Raw genomic sequence first — 20,252 nt, 5'->3', positions numbered from 1 at the left:
GGGCTCACCCTGGCAGTCTTCTGCAGACAGAGAGCTGTGGAAGCCTCTTCTCCCATACGAGGGCTCTCAGCCAAGGACCGATCACAGCTTTTGATTGGCAAATTCAGATCACTGGGTACTGGCTCTTTTCATCTGCCCTGGACAGGGACAGCTGTGGCCATTGTTTCATGTAGGTTTAAAGATGCAGTGCCTCCCTACAGCTATGAGGAACAGTTTCCTGAAGAGTCCATCTACTGGGCAGACACAGAAAGTGCAGCTTTCAGGAACCCTCAGACAGGCTCCTTGGCATCTTTCCTTGACCCTCTCCCCAGGATTGTTTGTAATTGGTCTGTGTCCCCTTCATGGGCCCCTGGCTTTTCTTTGGCTGGGAAGTACTGATTTGGGAAAGTCCTCTCCAGGATGACCTTCCTCTGAGAATTTGCCTTCCAGACAAAAGCAGCTAGAGGCGATGAAAAGAGAGTTAAAAGAAATTAGAAAGGCAAACCAGAAACTTTCAAGATTCCCAGAGGAAAGGAAGCTTTCTCCTGGGGGTGGAACAATTGCACAGATAGTACAGTCTTTAAAATTGTACTGCATACCTAGGACAAAAATAAGATGAAGAGGTAAAAAATCTAATAAGTTAAACCTAGGCTAGAATAAAGTGAAACAACTGTGCCAGTTTGAAAGGATTTATGTACCATGGAAAAGCCATGGTTTAATCCTAATCCAACAACCGACTTTGAAGACTTGGAAAAGTTATTATCAAATTCATCTGGAAGAGAAAGAGACCCTGAATAGCTAAAAGCATCCTAAAAAAGAAGAACAAAGTGGAAGGATTAGCACTACCTGACTTTAAAACCTATTATAAAGCCACAGTGGTCAAAACAGCCTGGTACTGGGCCCAAAGATAGAAGTATTGACCAGTGGAATTGAATCAAGAGTGCAGAAATAGATGACCAAATCTGTGGTCAACTGATTTTTGACAAGGCCCCTAAATCCTCTGAACTGGGACAAAATATTCTTTTCAATAAGTGGACATGGGAGAACTGGATATTGATAGCCAAAAGACTGAAAGAGGACCTCTACCTTACACCCTATACAAAAATTAACTCAAAGTGGATCAAACACCTAATTATAAGAACTAGCACCACAAAGCTTCTAGAAGAAAATGTAGGGAAACATCTTCAAGACCTAGTAATAGGAGTAATTTCCTAAACTTTATACCCAAAGCACAAGCAACAAAAGAAAAAACAGATAAAAGGGAACTCCTCAAAATCAAATGCTCTGTACCTCAAAACTCTTTGTCAAAAAGATGAAGAGGCAGCCAACTCAGAGAAAATATTTGGAAATCACATGTCAGACAAAGGTTTGATATCCTGTATACATAAAGAAATCATGCAACTTAAAGAACAAACAAGCCAATTATAAAATGGGCTAAAGATATGAATAGACATTTTTCTGAAGAGCAAATACAGGTGGCCCAAAAACACATGAAAAGATGTTCATTTTCATTGGCTATAAGGGAAATGCAGATCAAGACTGCGGTGAGATACCACCTCACACGTATAAGAATGGCTGCTATTAAACAAACAGAAAACTATAAATGTTGTAGAGGATGTGGAGGAATTGGGACACTTATGCATTGCTGATGGAAATTTATAACGGTGCAGCCACTATAGAGGACAGTTTGACGGTTCCTTAGGGAACTGAATATAGAGTTGCCCCATGACCCAGCAATAGCACTACTTGGTATATACCCAGAAGAGCTGAAAGCAGCAACACAAACAGACATTTGCACACCTATATTCATAGCAGCATTATTCACAATTGCCAAAAGATGGAAACAAACCAAATGCCCATCAACAGAAGAATGGATCAAAAAAATGTGGTATATACATACAATGGAATATTATGCAGCAGTAAGACAAAATGATGTCCTAAAGCACATGACAAGATGGATGAGCCATAATGCTGAGTGAAACTAGCCAGACACAAAAGGATAGATACTGTATGATTCCATTTTTATGACTATGGTAAAAGTAAAATCAGAGGCTTATAATACAGACTATATGAAACTTAGAGATACATAGAAGCTACGGATGAGTGAACAATTAGCTAGTGAGGTTGAACTCTAATGTAAGGGAATAGATAGAAGTGAGGGTGGTTCTCTAATGGGTCTATAAGTAATATTACCATATTGAAGATGAACAAGATTGAAACAGGTTATACAGATCTATGTGTCCTACTGATTAACACTAAAAATATAAATTAGTTCTTGTAAGAAGTACTTCAAAGGTATGATTCTTGTACAAAGAGTGTTTAATTCCATGGTATAGGGGGAAAACTGCTGTTGCATGCTGTGAACTGTGTTTAAAAGGAAAACATCAGCTGTACCACAGCAGCAGCAGAGGTAAATAATTGGGGGAGGGACAAGAGTTAAGAAGAGATTTAAATTTCCTATTTGGTGAGGGGATGTTTATTAGTTATCTTTTTCTTGGGAAAAATGAAATTATCTAAAATTGAGAGTGTTCACGGACTGTGGACTTTGGGCACGATACATGATGCCTGATGAATGCAGGTGGCTGAAGGATGCACTGACTGAGAAGTAGATTGGTGAACGTTGGTGTATACATATGATCAAATATTGTGCTGCTACAAAAAAGAACAAAGTCATGAGGCATTCAACTGTGCGAATGAACGTATGGGACATTTGGTGAGGCAAAATAAGCCAAAAATAAAACAAGAATTATGGTATGGTTTCCTTTAGAAAATGCTTATAATAAAACAGGGACCTAGATTGTAAGCTCTTACAGCAGACACATTTAGTCTGGTATGGTAATTATTATTTCTGGATTTGAGAGACCAATCATGTCAGGGTTAAAGTAACTCAGAACACAAGGGTAAGGAAGACATTGTCTATATTTTAGACCCAGACATACTCTTTGAGACCAAAGGAAGAAAGGTTTACTTCGTCTGGAACCTAAATTTTCTGTAGCACATAATCTAACTCAACCTATCTGTATAGCTCATTTGAACAATTGAAACACAGCAAACTCAGAATAAGAAAGAGGTCCTTTAATCCTGTATAGCTTAATGTAATGCCTGGCTGCATCCTAGAGTATATTAAGCAGAAAATCAAAAAGTATTGGCAAAGTCCCTTGAGAATGGAAGGAAAAATATGAAACTATTAAACTTTACCATCAGGGAATCCCCTGATACTGTTCTCAAACTTTAGGGACACCCAAATCAATAGACCAAGCCCTTTATCTTGAGGCTTACTCTTGTGAAGCTTATATAGGTAGTGGAGAAGCTTAGCCTACCTATAGGTATGCCTGAGAGTTACTTCTGGAGGACCTCTTTTGTTGCTCAGATGTGTCCTTACTCTCTCTGAGCCCAACTCTGCAAGTGAAATCATTGCTCTCTTCCCTTCATGGGACATGACATCCAGGGGTGAAAGTCTCCTTGGCGGCATGGGGGATGACTCCCAGGGATGAGTCTGGCCCTGACACCATGGGATCAACAATGCTATTCTGACCAAAAGGGGGAAAAGAAGTGTAACTAATAAAGTTTCAGTAGCTAAGAAAGTTCAAATAGAATCAAGGGGCTACTCTGGATGTTGCTCTTATACAAGCTTCAGTTAGACATTGCTGTCATAACCTGCCAAACCCTCAACAGGACCATTCCAGCCAATCCTAAACAACACCTAGGGCAGTATATAAGATTCTACGAAAGCTCCATGCACAAGGGTAACTTTCCAGAAACCTACAACCTCCAGATGGGTCCCTGGACCAGATAAGTCCTGAAACATAGAGAGCCCAGCCTCTCCAGAACATCACATAGTTCCATCTCCCTACCCCATATTAGTGACAGACACTTCCAATGTGAAACAGTTATAATGTCCACAGCCCAGACACCCCTAAAGAGAGGAATAGGAAGATCAAAGGTGATGGTGGAGTTACGCAGAGAAGTTGGTATGTAACAAATGAGTATGATTGCTGAATCATTAAATTGATATATCTTTTAGTCTCCAGTATCTTAGAGCACTTAAAGATGAAAACCTAAAATTTTGAAATTGTAACCCATGCCAAACTTGAATATGTTCTGCAACTAATTGTGGTGCTGTACTTGGAAATTTATTGCTTTTTTGTATATATGTTATTTTTCACAAGGGAGAAGAAAAAGATTGATTGTGATGATAAAAAAAAAATGTATTCCTTCTAGCCGCCTATATTCTGGAGCAGCTAGAAGGAAAAATCTAAGAGGATCATATGGTAACCCACGACAAACTCTGGGATCTGTCCTGTAACTACTTGTTGAAGAGGGCATGGAAAACCATTGCTTTTTTCATTCTTTGCTTTGCATATCTATTATACAATAAAAAAGTTAAAAAAAAAAACCAGTGAAATATCATTTCACACTTATCAGAATGTCCACTATAAAAAGAAAAAAAACAGAAAACTACAAGTGTCAGAAAGGATGTGGAGAAATGGAAACCCTCCTTCACTGCTATTGGAAATGTAAAATATGTAGTCGCTGTGGAAGGCAGTTTGCCAGTCCTCAGGAAGTTAACTATGAAATTGCCATATGATCTGGCAATCCTGCTACTAGGTATATACCCAGAAGAACTGAAAGCAAGGAAGGAAACATACATCTGTATGCCAGTGTCCATTGCAGCATTATTCAGTTACCAAAAAATGAAAACAATCCAAGTGTTCATCAGCTGATGAATGGGTAAACAAAATGTGGTATATGTGTACGGTGGGATATTATTTAGCTTTGAGAAGGAATGAAGTCCTAATGCTTGCAACAACATAGATTAACCTTATGTTGAGTGAAATAAGGCAGACACAAAAGGACAAATATTGTATGATTTCACTGATATGAACTAATTATAATAAGCAAACTCATAGAGTTAGAAACTAGAAAATAGATTACCAGGAGATAAATTGGGGGTTGACAATGGGGAGCTGATGCTTAATTTTTGCATAATTTCTAATTAAGTAGATTGTAAATGTTTAGAAATGGATAGTGGTGATAGTAGCACATTATTGTGAGTGTAATTAACAGTGCTGAATTATGCGTGTGAATATGATTGAAAGGGAACAACTTAGGTAGTGTATGTTACTAGAAGGAAAGTTTGAGACTAAAACATGGGACTGAATAACACAGTGAACCCTGTTGTGGAGGAAAGACTGGTTAATCGTGCAAACGCAAGAATGTTCTTACATGGGTCATAACAAATGTGCCTCAGTATTGCAAGGTATTAATAATGGAGTGGTATATGGGAAAAATATGCCTAATGCAAACTATGGACGATAGTTAACACTAATATTTTAATATTCTTTCATCAATTGAGAGAAAAGTACTATACCAGTGCAAAGTTAACAATAGGGGGGTTATTGGAACATTGCGTTTATTTACATGACTTTTATGTAAACCTGTAACTTCTCTAACTTAAAAAAATGACAATATGTTTTCGAAAAACACTATGCTTAGTAAAAAAAACAGACACAAAGTACTACATATTATGTAATTCCATTCATATAAAAGTTAACTATAAATCATTTTATAGAGACAGAATTATATTATGGTGGTTAATGTAGGGCTCGGGAGGGTAGAGGGATTGAGAGGTGACTAGTAAGGGGGTTGGGGTTTTTCTTTTTGGAGCAATGAAAATGTTCTAAAATTAATTGTGGTGATGAAGGCACAGCTCTGTGATTATCCTAAAAGCCACTGATTAAACACTTTTTATAGATTGTGTGGTATGTGAATATATCTCAATAAAATCATTTGTTTTAAATCTAGTTACTGACTATTGTAGCATAACTTAATTTTTATAAAGGAAAGCGAGTTTTTTTCTTCCTACATGGCAAAGGAAAATATAGTTACTACTTCTGCTAAATACTGATTACTTTAGTAGAAACTTCATAGAAATTGTTATCTAAATACTTTGTAGCTGTTTATTTTTATTACTCTTTAATAAACTTATTTTCAACAGCTTAATACATACTTTTAAGTTTTGTATCCTCAAACAAAACTGTTGCAGTCTTAGCATTGTGGACTAAAGAAATATTTTTAAATGTGAGAAACTGTTAATCCCAAAGCATTCCTCCCTCTAGTGGAAAAACAATATATTGCATCCATCTAAAGTATGTTCTGTGAAAATGCTTTAATTTGGCATTACCTAATAGGGCTGGGAAGCAGAAGCACCTGGAGTACTTTTCAAAAGTACAGAATTCAGGCTCCACCATGGTGCATCCAAATTCCACCTCTGATCTAGGGAGGACTCTGGGATCTGCACGTTTAATTTGCCCAGATGATTAAATTGAAGCCCGCAGATCTGCTTTTGTAAACCATTGAACACCAACCAGTGTGTTAATGTCCCTTTCAATTTTGCGAAACCAGCTGCAAATTTTAAGAATTTGTACTGTAGTAATGTCCAAACTTCAGGAGTTTTAGTAAATGGTAGTTTTGAGAGACAGAAATTTTATTTTGATAATTCACACAAAGTATAATTAAATTACAGGTGCTATATTGAAAAAAATTCTGCAATCAAAAACTGTAATGTATCAATCAATGCCTTCCTTGGAAAATGCCTGACATATCATAAGAACTCATAAATGTGGAACGAATGAATACTTAAGCTTCAGCGCTTGTGTGTATTCAGCAGTTATAACATTGTTCCCTATTTGAAAGGATTGCTATAAAAATAAAAAGAATCATGTAAAATTCATAGCATGATACTTAGTACATACAAAGATATCAATAAACATTGGCCATTATTGTTAAAACTATTATTTTCTGATGTTCCATAGGTTTTAGGCATGGTATAAAAACTTAACTTTATTCTTGGAGTTCATTTACTCCAAAGGATTTTAAAAACCATTTGGAGCATAATTGGGCTTGAGGGTGTTTCATTCGTTTGCTTGGTCTTTCAAACAGCTTTCCTGTGCTATAATTTCCACACCATAAAATTCACTTGTTTCAAGTGTCCAATTCAGTGTTTTTTAGTATATTAACGAAGTTGTGCAGCCATCACCATGATCTAATTTTTGAACATTTTTATCATCCCTAAAAGAAACCTTGGGGCTCATGCTTTTTATTTTAGGTTTCAGATGCAAGTGGTCGCATGAGCGTGACCCTGGTGGCAGAAGAAAACCCCTTCTCAATGACGATGCTGCTTTCTGAAGAATGCTTTATTTTGGACCATGGTGCTGCGAAACAAATTTTTGTGTGGAAAGGTAAAGGATGCCATTGACCTCATTGCTGCACCTCAGATTCATAGATATTTGCTTATAAGGGGAAAGAAAACATCTTTTCTGAGTAAAAAAAAAAAAATGCTTAGACTTTCTGAGACTGGATCTGTAAACAGGTCACATAAAGTGCATCCATCCAGGTTGCATGGGTGGTTCAGTGGTAGCTCGCCTTTCAGGCGGGAGACTGGGTTCAGTTCCCGGACTATGCACACTCCTCCCCCCCTTCCAAAATGTATCCATCTAAAATCACATTTTCTTCCTGTGAGCATCATTTAACAGGGATTATGTGGTTAAGGAAAGCATTTGGGCAATATGAAAATAATCTTTCATTCATTACTATAGTGTTAAATATATCTAACACACTAGAACTATTTTTCCATTTATTTTAAATTATAATTATGTGTATTTTAGTATGCATTTCTTAATCCTATAATATCTCCCGTATCTGCATTTCTGTTTCTCTTTAATTTACTTTGTATCACAGGTAAAGATGCTAATCCTCAGGAGAGAAAGGCTGCAATGAAGACAGCCGAAGAATTCCTCCAGCAAATGAATTATTCCGCCAATACCCAAGTATGTATGGAATTGAGCTGGCTAGGAAAAAAAAAACAAACATGGGAGGTTATGACACCTCCACAAAACTTAGGACAGAACTTGGTTGAAAGGAGCTTGTGCGTGTGAAGTCGTTGTCCACTTGAATGTGTGTGGTCGTGTGTCATGCATCCCTCAAACTTTATCTCTGTTGGGACAGAATTTTGCAGAAGCTGGAAATCAATTCCTCTATAGGGTTACACAATTAGAACAAAAGACCGTTCACTTGAAGATAATCAACCATAGTTGAATTAACTAAGTGTACTTATCATTTATTCCCCAGAGCAAGTTGTGTAGACATGGGCTAAAACCCAGATAACGTTTGGTTTCATCAAGATCAACCTAGACAGTGGCTAGTTTCTTTTCCCTTTCCTGACTCTCAGCTTCATCTACTGTCTTCATTTTTATGTTCTGTCAGAAGTAGCACAATGAGATAATATCTTCCAGCTCACAGACTTCTTGTAAGCCTAATGTGGAAAGATAGTCAAACGTATGTGATTGCAGTGATAACGTGAAAAAATTTAGTTCTTATCTCAAACATCTGGTTTCAGTGGGAAATGCTCTAGCTGTGAGAGAAAGCAAGGTTGGATTATTTTAGCTTCGTGTTTGACAGCCATTTACCTTTTATTTATTTTTTAAGGATCCTAGCTTCTAAGTTAACATCTTTAATCACCGAAATCAAGACATTCTTTCCATTTCTTCAGTTCTTTCCCCATTGCTAGCTTAAGGTGTTCCCTCAGTCCCTATTTTCCTGTTTGTTTTGTTTTTTGATTTTAGATTCAAGTTCTTCCAGAAGGAGGTGAGACACCAACCTTCAAACAGTTCTTTAAGGACTGGAGAGATAAAGATCAGAGTGATGGTTTCGGGAAAGTTTACGTTACAGAGAAAGTGGCTCAGATAAAACAAATTCCATTTGATGCCTCAAAACTGCACAGTTCTCCGCAGATGGCAGCTCAGCATAATATGGTGGATGATGGTTCTGGCAAAGTGGAGGTATTTACCTATTTTTTGTTTATTTGCTTTTATCAAACCTGTTTATGCCAGTAAATGTAGAAATATATATATATAAAGCTATATATGTAGTTTAGATAAGTAGATCAATGTAAATCAGGAAACTACAGCTTTATAAAATGTGGATTTTACTTAATAATAAAGGCGCTCTGTTACTGTAGGTTAAATTATATAATTTAAAGCTGGAAGAGGTGTCTGAACTTCCTGTTCCATTTGAAAAATGTGTATGTTGGGATTTCAAAAGGATCGATGGTTTGGGCCATGCTACCTAATTATTGTCTTAGAAAGTGGTTGTCCTGTTTCTGGTCCAGAGCTGTCCCAACATTATCAAAAACAAATTTGGCATGTGTGATGTGCTAAAATAGAGATATTTTTAGAGCATTTTAATTGAGTCTGATGATTATTCCATTTTAGAAAAAAAATAATGCCGAAAGTCCCCTAATCATTACCCCTCACTCAACCCAGACTTGAGTCATCTAAGTCAGTAGGAACTGGATGGCGCCACTTCCTTTCTAACATGTTTTAATGGCTCACGTAGTCTTCCTTCAGGTGAGCATCCGGGCCCCCATGATTTGACCTGTACTGTCTTCCCTGCCCGAGTGCCTCCCCTCTGCTCCTGGCCAGCACCCCCTCTTCTCCTTTGTAAGTCTGTAGCCACAAGTGGCACCTCTTTGGAGAAGCCGCCCCTCTGCACTGAAGTGGCCCTTCTCTGTGCTCAACCCATAAATGATATGGTTCTCAAAGAGCTGTAGAATTGTTCCCTTACTTACAGGTTCTCCTCAAGACCTCTTGTCCGCACCTTGGCATCAGGAACTGCACACTCCAGGGGGTTGCCACAATGCTTGAGCCAAAGCAATTTGGGAAATAAGCTGTCCCCCTTTCAAAGATGTCAACTGTGAGATAATTTATTTTATTCCCTGTTCCCTGTGTTTAAGGCATGAGACTATGATTTTCCCTAATAGTAGTGAATCTCAGTTGGGACAGGGGTTGGGAGAGCAGAAATGCAGAGGGAGAAGGTCACAGAAACACCTTGCGGCTTCTCCGTAGCCCAGCTGGGCATTGCTGCCACATGGCCCTGGGGTGGACGTGGCCCGGTGCGGGCTGTGAGCAGCTGCAGCCCCCTCTCAGGCCGCAGCATCCCTGCTGGCCCCCGTGCCTCCCCAGGCCTGCTTTGCCCTGCTCCTCTCCACCTGCTGGTCTCCACATTCCAAGGCAAAGAGCCACCTGCTCCATCCCAGGACCCCAGCAGGGAAAGGGCCTGCGTGACACTGTTTTGGGGAGCCCCTCACTCACAGATGACAGCTCTGCCGTCTGTAGCTCTCCTCTCTCCAGCTCCGGGTATTTTTAATCTGTGATGATGGTGGGGAGATAAAATAAAAACTGATTCTGCTGCTTTTATCCCCTGTCGTATCTTTTCAGTCTTATGACTAGATGGTGCCTTTTAATAATTGAAATCATAGGATTGGTTTCCATAGCATTGGGGAAAATTGTAGTCTCATGCCTTAAAGCATAGGGAAAAGGGAGTAAAATAAATTCATTATCTCACATCTGATGGAACCTTTTTATTGTAAAATTGAGAGATATGTAGCTCTGAGCTGACTATTGAAGTTCACTGTTCCACAAGAGTGTGATGTTATTTTTACAAATCGATCACCCAATAGGTACCTATCAGTCATTGAGGTCAGAATTGAGCTAAATACCGTGGAGAATACAAAAGACATAGAAGCACTTAAACAGTCAGTAGACAGATTGCCAGACTGATGAAATGTCTTTTCTTTGCTTGATTTGTAAGTAGTTAGAAAAATAATGTAAAAGTTGCTAAATGGGAGATCTTAACTGAAAATCATTTAAAGCTGATGAGGAGTATTACTAGATCAAGAAAGCATTTCATTTTAGTATGTACACCCCATTTCTTCCAGATTTGGCGTGTAGAAAACAGTGGCAGGGTCCCCATTGACGAAAACTCATACGGTGAATTCTACGGTGGTGACTGCTACATTATACTCTACACTTACCCCAGAGGACAGATTATCTACACCTGGTGAGTATGCCCCTTTCACAGGACTTTGTGTTCCAGAGGGTCATGATTTGTCACCAAAGTATTAAATTCTATGTGATGTCAGTTAGAAGGAATAATCCTATAGAGACCACGCTGAGATTTGAATAATGTGCACATAGTAACTTCTTTCGACGTGACTCTGACCGTGTTTTCTAGCAGCTGTCCACAGGTAGGAGAGGGTTAGATAAAATTATTTTCCCAAGTCTAGGGAAAGGTTTAGATATCATAATTTGAGTGTTCTCAGTGTACATCTATCTGAATATTGCATCTTCTGTGCAGGCTGACACTCTGCTGGCCAGGGTTGAGGCCATGTCCTCTGATTGTTAAAGCTTACAGGACTACCTGGGCTGAGCTGCAAACTGTCCGCTAGGCTAACCGTGTGGGTTGATCTGTGATTCCACTTTAGGCCCCAGAAACCACAAACTAGCACATCCTCATTCTTTGTCCCTATGAAACGCATAGCAATAGTAGCAGGGGGAAAAGGACATCCTGTTGATTTGCACAGTGATTTTGTATAAATTGAGGATTTATTAGTCTAAGTCAAGGAGGCCAAGGCCTTACTCAAGGAGGACCAAGTGTCCAATACTGCTGGGGTATTTCAAAGGGAAGGAGATTCTGCAACAAATCATGCCATATGGGGTTCTCTAACTTTTTCTTAAGTGAATTCAGGTAAAGTATTGCAGATAAGTCTAGAAAAAAAGAGAAGGATTATCCAAAAAGGTGGTAAAGCTGAGCAGTGTGAGTGGAAGGTAGAAGGGCCGGCAGGGCCTACCTCTTCCTGCAGGTGATGGCCACCTCTGTGAGGCGCTTTGCATGCCTGTGGATTCAGGACCCTGTAACGGCGATGTTTCCCTTCAGTGAGTGTCACCAGATGACAGAGTCCACCATGTACTCTGCTCAGTGCCGTTAGCCCAGGTTCAGGGCACGCGGAATTCATCCTTATCCCATAGGCTGGTCTGGGACCATTGGCCCACCTGGGAGCTGCACTCTGATGATTGACAGGCCTTGAGTGTGTTTCCAAACACTAGGCCTACAGTGGCATAACCCAGACGATTTTTCACGAATGCAAATGCCTGCCCTCCCACCCCAAACCGAATAAATCAGAGCCTCATGGAGGTGGAGCTCCTGAGAGTGTGGTGCCCGCTGCAGCCACAAGGACCGCCACTCCCAGATGACTGATGCCACAGTCACGCCACACCTTTCTTCAGATGAATGTATTCAGCTATTTCTCTCCACACTCTTAATTTCCACCATTTTTTGAACAGCAGATTTATGCCAGAAAAGGGCTAAACGTCTCGATATATTATCTCTAACACACACAACCAACCAGCCTACTTTCCAAAAGAGGAACCAGAGAAGTTAAGTAACTCACCCTAAAGTCACAGCTCTCACAGTTGGTGAAGCAGCGTCTCAACCCTAGACCTCGGCCTGTTTGTCTCTGAAGTCTAAGCACAGTTCACCCTGTAGATATCTCCTTCTGCAGTCTCCCTTCCTAAAATTTTAATGCAAAAATATGTTTGTGCAAATCATGGCATTTGTAGGGATAAATTAATTGTTCCCAGTCAGCTTTTCTCTTATGTTGTTTCATGTGCTGCCTCTCAACTATCTTTTGTGTGTAAAAGTATAATTGATTGTGACGCTTAGATAAGAAGACTGCGCAAGCAATTCAAGAGAGCATCTTGAGGAATTAACAGTTTGCAATCCACATAAATAATTATGTGGCGATTACTAAAAGAGACTAAATCGGGTTATACATTTTATATGCAATAGCTGTTCTTTAAATGCTTTAAGAAGCTTTATCGAGCACTTTCCATGTGCCAGGCTCTGTGCTAGATGGTGGAGATGCAGTGGTAGGAAAAAAAGGATATAACTGTGCCCTCAAAAGCTTGTACTTTAAGGAGAAGTGGATTAATTTTGCATTGTTGTTGCCAACTTTGTGATTTATGGTCAAAGATGATAATGCTTAACAAGCAGCTAAGTTATTTCTCTAAATACATATTTCAGGGCAAAGGAAAACCCTGCCTCGCCCCCCAAACCTCCCAGTCTTGCTGCACAGGAGACAGCTCTGTGAGGCCGGACACGTTTCCTCCGTGTCTGTAGCTGGGTGGTGGCCGCTCTCTGGGAACAGGTCCCCGTGCCACCGTCTGCAGGGGGATCCATGCCTAGACCTCTGTCCGCGTGGAGTCTGAGCTGCAGCTTTCCCTCAAGGGCCTCCAGTGGATAAAAGGCCACAAGGAGAAACGTTGACATCAGTCTGCTGAGGGATTTTGATAGAGGCCGAGCAGAGGGTTGTGTGGGGACTGTAGGAGGGCACCTCTCCGCTCCCAGGAAGCGGGAGGCAGACGGGCAGGCCAGCGGGGAAGTTGTTCCAAGCAAGGCAGGGGAAAAGTGCTGTCATCTATTAGTGACAAAGTATGACTGGAGCGAAGTTAGTTAAGGAAGGAGAAAACCAGAAAACTTAGAGCAACCAAATCACAGATGTCCCCTTCGACCATGCTGGGGAGGGGAAGTAGAACTTGGTTTCCAGGCCATTGGGGGCTCCTCGAGTTTTGCACAAGGAATTGCAGTGTCCTGGCCCCCTTTGGAAGAGGAGACAGATGGGAGACGGGAGGAGGTGGTTGGAAGTTGTGGGCAGCCCAGCGGGGTGGGGGGTGGAAATGGGGCGGCGAGGCGACCTGAAAGCTCGCGTGGGGACGGGAAGATGAGCTGGCCACAGACACCCCCTGCTCCTGGTCTGGGCACAAGTGAGCAGCGTCTCATTCACCCAGATAAAGTATTCGGGAAGGGAACAGGGTTAGCGCAAACTTAAAAAAAATAAGCAGGGATAAGAAAATAATGGCAATTCCACAAAATTGTTTACAGTTACTATTTTAGTTGTGGGATTCAGAGGTGCTCATTTTATTTACTTCTTTCCAATTGATACGTTCAACATTTCCATGTTTAAAGGGTGTGATGTTTTTGAGATCTCAAGAGCATAGGTTGGATTCTTAAGAGTCCTTTATCAGAGCTTGCCGTTTAGAATTAGAGATGTTAAATATGTAAATTTGTAAACACTGTGTGGTTTACAGCACTTTAAAAGCTTCCACAGAGGTAGTGAAGAAGCATTTAGAAAATAAGTAGTTCTACCAAAGACTAGTTTCAGATTGAACAACTCTTCAGTTTTTGTCATAATTTCAATGCAGGGAAGTTAATAGGTTAATATTAGAAGGCAGAATTAAAGATAAAAGGCTAAAAATTAAATCAGCTTCTGAATGCAAAAATTCTTTTTGCTCTGGAAACCACTTGCATTCTAAAATGATAGGAAAAAAACTATTTCTGTGGTGATCTTTTCTCTGAATAGTCAGTAATTAAAACCGCATGAACACTAAACAGTGTCAATGATGAATCTCTAGAGGCAGTAAACTCCATTTCCACCCAGAATTTATTTATTTATTTACCTACTTACTTACTTTACTTGCTTTCATACAGGCACTGGGAATCGAACCCAGGTCTCCTGCATGGCAGGCGAGAACTCTGCCTTCTGAGCCACCATTGCACCGCCCTCACCCAGAATTCATTTTTAATGAACAGTAGGCACCACAGGTTTATAAAGAAATCATGTGAAACAAAGTAGCTTACGTTTTTTTAACATGGGATTTCAAAATTAGAGGCAGAGAGGGATCACTCGCGTTTTGATTGTGACAGGATGCCCCGTCCCTGGGTCATCCGTGCGGAAAGCGCATCAGTCAGCATCTGTGTGGTTAGGAGTTCAGGCACTCTAACAGGAACCTCGCGGGAAGAGGCTTGAGACAGTGAAGTATTTATTGATAGCATCAAAAGGCAGAACTGTGGTCATGCTGTGCGGGTTACCTGTTTGAAATATTTTCCTCCAAAAAAAAGAAAATGAAGAAGGGAAAATGGAGACAAAAGTTTGGTAACTATGTTAGTGGGTTGAAATTGTTTGTCCTCTACAACATGAGCTAAATGGCGAAGTGGCCGGGAGACCGCAGGTGAAATCAAGGGTGGCCATCTCCGCTGGCTCCTTTCTCTCCAGGACACCATGTCTGGCTTGGCTCTGAGAGGTTTGTTAGCATTGTTGGATCATGAAAATTCGGCTACCAACAGTAAAAGACTGTATTTTTATGGATTATGTTCTAGTTTTCTAGTTGCCAGAATGCACTATACCAGGAATGGAATGGCTTTTAAAAAGGGAATTTAATAGGTTGCAAGTTTACAGTTCTAAGGCCGAGAAAATGTCCCAATTAAAACAAGTCTTTAGAAATGTCCAATCTAAGGCATCCAGGGAGAGATACCTTGATTCAAGAAGGCTGATGAAGTTCAGGGTTTCTCTCTCAAATGAGAAGGCACATGGCAAACAGGGTCAGGGTTTCTCTCTCATCTGGTAAAGCTTGTGGCAAACATGGCATCATCTGCTAGCTTTTTCTCCTGGCTTCCTTTCATGAAGCTCCCCAGGAGGCATTTTCCTTCTTCATTTCCAAAGGTCACTGGATGATGAGCTCTCTGCTTTTCATGGCTGTGTCATTCTTCTCTCTCAGAATCTCCTTTTCTCCAAAATGTTTCCTCTTTTATAGGATTCCAGTAAACTGGGACATGCCTCCACCTAATCCAGCTTAACAACCATCTTGATTAAATCACATCTCCAGAGAGATGATCTAATTACTGTTTAAACAGTTGCCTTTACAAAATGGGATTAGGATTAAAACATGGCTTTTCTAGGTGTTCTAGTTTGCGAACTGCAGGAATGCAACACACCAGAGATGGATTGGCTTTTAATAAAAGGGGATTTATTTTGTTAGTTCTTCAGAGGAAAGGCAGCTAAATTTCAGCTGAGGTTCTTTCTTGTGTGGGAAGGCACAAGATGGTCTCTGCTGATCTTCTCTCCAGGCCCTGGGTTCCAACAACCTTCCCCGGGGTGATTTCTTTCTGCATCTCCAAAGGCCAGGGCTGAGTTGCGAGTGCTGAGATGAGGTATGCTGAGCTGCTTGGGCTGTGCTACATTGAGCTCTCTCATTTAAGCACCAGCCAGTTTAGTCAAACATCATTCACTGCAGCAGGCACGCCTCCTAGCTGACTGCAGATGTAATTAGCAACAGATGAGGTTCACGTACCATTGACTCATGTCCTCAGCAACAGAGCTAGGTGCCTTCACCTGGCCAAGTTGACAACTGAATCTGACTACCATACTAAGGCACATACATCATTTCAAACCAACACAGATGACTTTATCAAAGAAGGCACCATGTGTGTACCACCTGGCCGTCCTTCCTATTTTTCACTCTGTAAGGCATTATTACAACAATCATTAGCTTATGCTGGTGCAATGAAAAATTGTGAGATAAATAAGATATGCCCCCTGCTGCTGGGTGTTGTGCAGGTGTAGATGTGTGTCCATATGTTATGGATGAGATGTGTGTGTGTGTTGTGGATGTGTGAATGTGTGTATGTTGTGGATGTGTAGTTGTGTGTACATGTTGTGGATGTGTAGATGTATGTGTGCATGTTGTGGATGTGTGGATGTGTGCATGTGTTGTGGATATGTAGATGTGGATGTGTGTTGTGGATGTGTAGATGTGTGTGTTGTGGATGTGTAGATGTGTGTCTGCATGTTGTGGATGTGTGTGTGTTGTGGATGTGTAGATGTGTGTGCACGTTTTATGAATGTATAGATGTGTGTGTGCATGTTGTGGTTGTGTAGATGTGTGTGTGTGTTGCCCAGGGTGATGCCTTAAATTGAATCTGTTCGGAGTATGGAGCAGATCACTCTGAAGATTTCAGAAGAAAACATGTTACCTTTCAAAATTCAATCCCAGGGTTGGTATTCCTTCTGCCAAGGCCTCATCATCACATGGAGATGGGAGCATCAGCTAAAAGAAAAAATGCTGAATGCTTGTTTGTTCTCCATAAGGCAGATCTCTCAAAGATTTGATATACCGGTGAGCTACTGATACAGTTCCAGCCACAACTAGAAAGAGATGTTTGCGAATGAATGGACACATTGATGTATTTACCCTTATCTGGGTTGCTAGGGTTTAGCCACTCTTACAAATTTACTAGTAAATCCTTTAAAGAATTGCAAGAATGACAAAATGGGGCCTCTCTTTTCGTACTGCTAATGATTATTTTCTTGAATTTTCTGGGTTTTGTGCTCACCAATATTCATAGAAAGATGAAGTGCCTCTCATATCCAGCCTAGGAAAATTTGGTTCATATGCTCCTCTTTTATTTTCACTACAGAGATGGTTTCCCAAATTAGGCAGTTCTTAAACTTGGAATCAAACAGACCTGATTACTTAGCCATATTATGTAATGAGTAAAAGTTCAGTTTCTTTACATATAAAATGAAGATAAAAATACCAGCCACATATAGTTCTAGATAATACAGGGAATAATCATGGCACAAAGTTAGTGCTTTTAAAAAATTATTGTCTTCTCTGGCTTGTATCATGTTAAAACTGCTGTTCTCTTCTTGATCTTTCATAATAATGTAAGTCTCTGCTTTAAATGCCTATATTTGAAGGTTTTTTAACTTAAGTATGGGTTAATTTATCTCACCTTGGTTCCCCTAGGCAAGGAGCAAATGCCACGAGAGATGAGCTGACAATATCTGCATTCCTGACTGTTCAGATGGATCGGTCCCTTGGAGGGCAGGCTGTGCAGGTTGGGATATTTTCACCTCCTCAAACTCACACACGTTAAAGCTTTACTAGCCAATACCTAGTTAGAGTCCTCCCCCAAGCTGGGGTAGAAATTAGTCTTTTCTTTTTTTTTTTTTTAACTTTTTTATTGTAAAATATAAACAAAATATAAGCAAAAATGTGTACAAAACAAGGAAAGAAAGCAATAGTTTTCAAAGCACTCTTCAACAAGTAGTTACAGAACTGATCCCAGAGTTTGTCATGGGCTACCATACCATCCTCTCAGACTTTCCCTTCTCACTGCTCCAGAATGCTGGAGGGTAGAAGGAATATTAATATAGTGATTCAGCAGCCATACTCGTTTGTTAAGTTCCATTTTCTCTATTATGCCTCCTCCTTCTCCTTTAATGCTTCAGTCATCCTATAGGGATCTTTGGGCAATGCCTGTTTCAGTCTTTACTTGATGTTAATTTATTTCTTTTATTTTTCTTTCATTTTTCATTTTGCCATTCTTATGCCATAGGAGTACTCTCAGCTTCTGGAAAAGAGGAGCGAAAGCAAATTAAAAAGCAGCAAAAAACAAAAATAAAATATTAACAAATTTAAAAGCTCAAAAGAATCTTTCCTATAAAATCACACCAAATGTCAATAACAGTGGTTACTTGACATTAAAACAGTTCTACCTGAGTTTTCACTTCCACCTGTTGTCAAATAGTTGCGGAAGGCAGAGCAGTAGAGAGCTAGAGGGAAGGAGTTGATTTAATATTAAGATGGCCACATCCTAATTTCCAGAACATGAGAATATGTAAGGCAAAGGGGAATGAAATTTGCAGATGGAATTAAGGCTGCAAATCAACTGAACCCAAAATTGAGAGCACATCTTGGACCACCCGGGTGGGCCTGGTATAATCAGGGGGGACGCGGCGTGAGAAGGCCTCAGTGACCTTGGCTGGCTCTGGGGACAGAAAGGCCCTGAGCCAAGGTCTGGAGGCAGTTCTAGGAGCTGGAGAAGTTCCTCCAGAAAGGAACTCAGCACTGCAGGCACTTTGAGGTCAGCCCAGTGAGACACGTTCAGACTTCTGACCAACAGAACTATAAGAAAATGACTTTGTGTGATTTTAAACCACTAAGGCTGTGGTAATATGTTACAGCAGCCATAAGAAAGTGATAAACAATATTGAACAAGCACAGTTTAGTAATTCCAATTAATATGCTGAAAAATTAGAAGACTTTTTTTATATATTCTCAAATCATAAAAGTGCACGTGTTACACTTTGCATAAGCAAAGTGAAATAAACCTTGGTAAGTGAGCATGGATCCTTACTTTTCTCTTCTAGGTACCAGAATCCCAACTGAAAAACGTAAAAACCCCAAAAATGAAGGTAGAAGAAAGAGGAAACTGAGGAGAGGGGTACAAGCTAGGAAAAGGAAAGGAAAGGGAAATGTAGGAAGAGAGAAGAAGATGGGAGGGAAAGAGAAAAGAGGGAAGGGAGGAGAGAGGAGAGAGTGAGAGAGGGAAGGTATTGGAGGGGAGGAGAATAAAAAGGATAGGAGGAAGAGGAGGGGAGAGAGACGGGAAGGGAATTGTAGGGGAGGAAAGACAAGGGAGGAGAAGAGAAGGGGAAGGGACAGGATGGCATGAGAGAGGAGAAAGACAAGAAGGATTAGTTATTTGGAAATTTATGAAAATAAAATAATTTGTTGAGAATGACAGCCCAGATTCAAAATGACAATTCCATATAAATATAAATGAATATATATATATATAGAGAGAGAGAGACAGACAGACAGACAGACAGTCAATGGGGTTCCAATGTCAATGTCTAGCTTTAGCTCTCCTTGTGTCTAAGGAAACTTTTCTGACCTGGTTCAGCCTTCATTCCTCTTTTCTCAAGCTCACCTGCTCTGCTTCTCTTTTTATGTTTATGGTCAAGTATCTGCTGCTTGTTTCAGGACTTTATTAGTAACCACAAGAAATACTTGGTTTTGTTATTTAATTTCTTACTGTATAACTTAAATGCAGACTTCAAGGAGCTTTGCTTCCCTGCAGCCTGCTCCAGTGTGGCTGCAGAGTCCTCCCCGCCCATCCCCCAATCCCACCCTATTCCCTCCATCCCCCACACACACCCCACACCCCCACTTCTTTGCTGGAGCCTCTCACTCAGCCTGGGTGTGTTCTCCTGGCCTGTGGTTTCTCCCGGACTGCTTCTGGTGAAGGTGGAATCAGGAGATCTGCCGGGTAAAGCATCTTCCAAACTGAGGTCGAATCTGAAAGCAGGTGCTTGTTTGACCAGCACAGTGAAGCTCTTACAGCAGCTTCGGCCCCCAGTGCTTTTGCAGGGATGCGTGTCGCACTTCCACGTGCCTGATGCCAAGCAGGCTAGATTCTACATGACTTAAAAGGATTTTTGCTTTGTATTGTTTTCAAATCTTTATAAATATACGATTGCTTCAAGTATAATAGTTAAACATAAAGATACGTTAGATACTTTAGAACATATCTAAGATGTGAAGGTTGAATTTGGTCTTCCAGCTGGTTAGTGTGTAAGCTGTTAATAAATAAATAAACAAGTTAGATTCAAATTTACAGGTACAGATTAACATTTTACAACTTAACTTTTGAAAGTGATTGAATTCTTTAAATGTACTGAACTCCATTCCCCCATGAAGTATTATATTCAATTCTTGAATGAAATCTTTCTAGCTAGGAAAAGACATTAT

General features: G+C 40.3%; 1 protein-coding gene across 2 annotated transcripts in view; it reads left to right on the top strand.

Moving 5' to 3' along the window:
- SCIN (scinderin) overlaps window positions 1–20,252 on the top strand; it is a 97,929-nt gene that overhangs the window by 61,538 nt on the left and 16,139 nt on the right. For both annotated transcript variants that reach the window (XM_077122675.1, XM_077122669.1), the window contains exons 6-10: window positions 7,088–7,220; window positions 7,720–7,808; window positions 8,604–8,819; window positions 10,757–10,878; window positions 17,463–17,553. In XM_077122675.1, coding sequence (XP_076978790.1) covers window positions 7,088–7,220; window positions 7,720–7,808; window positions 8,604–8,819; window positions 10,757–10,878; window positions 17,463–17,553 — 651 coding nt within the window. The remainder of the gene's footprint in view (window positions 1–7,087; window positions 7,221–7,719; window positions 7,809–8,603; window positions 8,820–10,756; window positions 10,879–17,462; window positions 17,554–20,252) is intronic.

Source organism: Tamandua tetradactyla, chromosome 1, assembly GCF_023851605.1.
Source record: "Tamandua tetradactyla isolate mTamTet1 chromosome 1, mTamTet1.pri, whole genome shotgun sequence".
Classification (NCBI taxonomy): Eukaryota; Metazoa; Chordata; class Mammalia; order Pilosa; family Myrmecophagidae; genus Tamandua; species Tamandua tetradactyla.
This window is presented reverse-complemented; position numbering and strand designations above follow the sequence as displayed.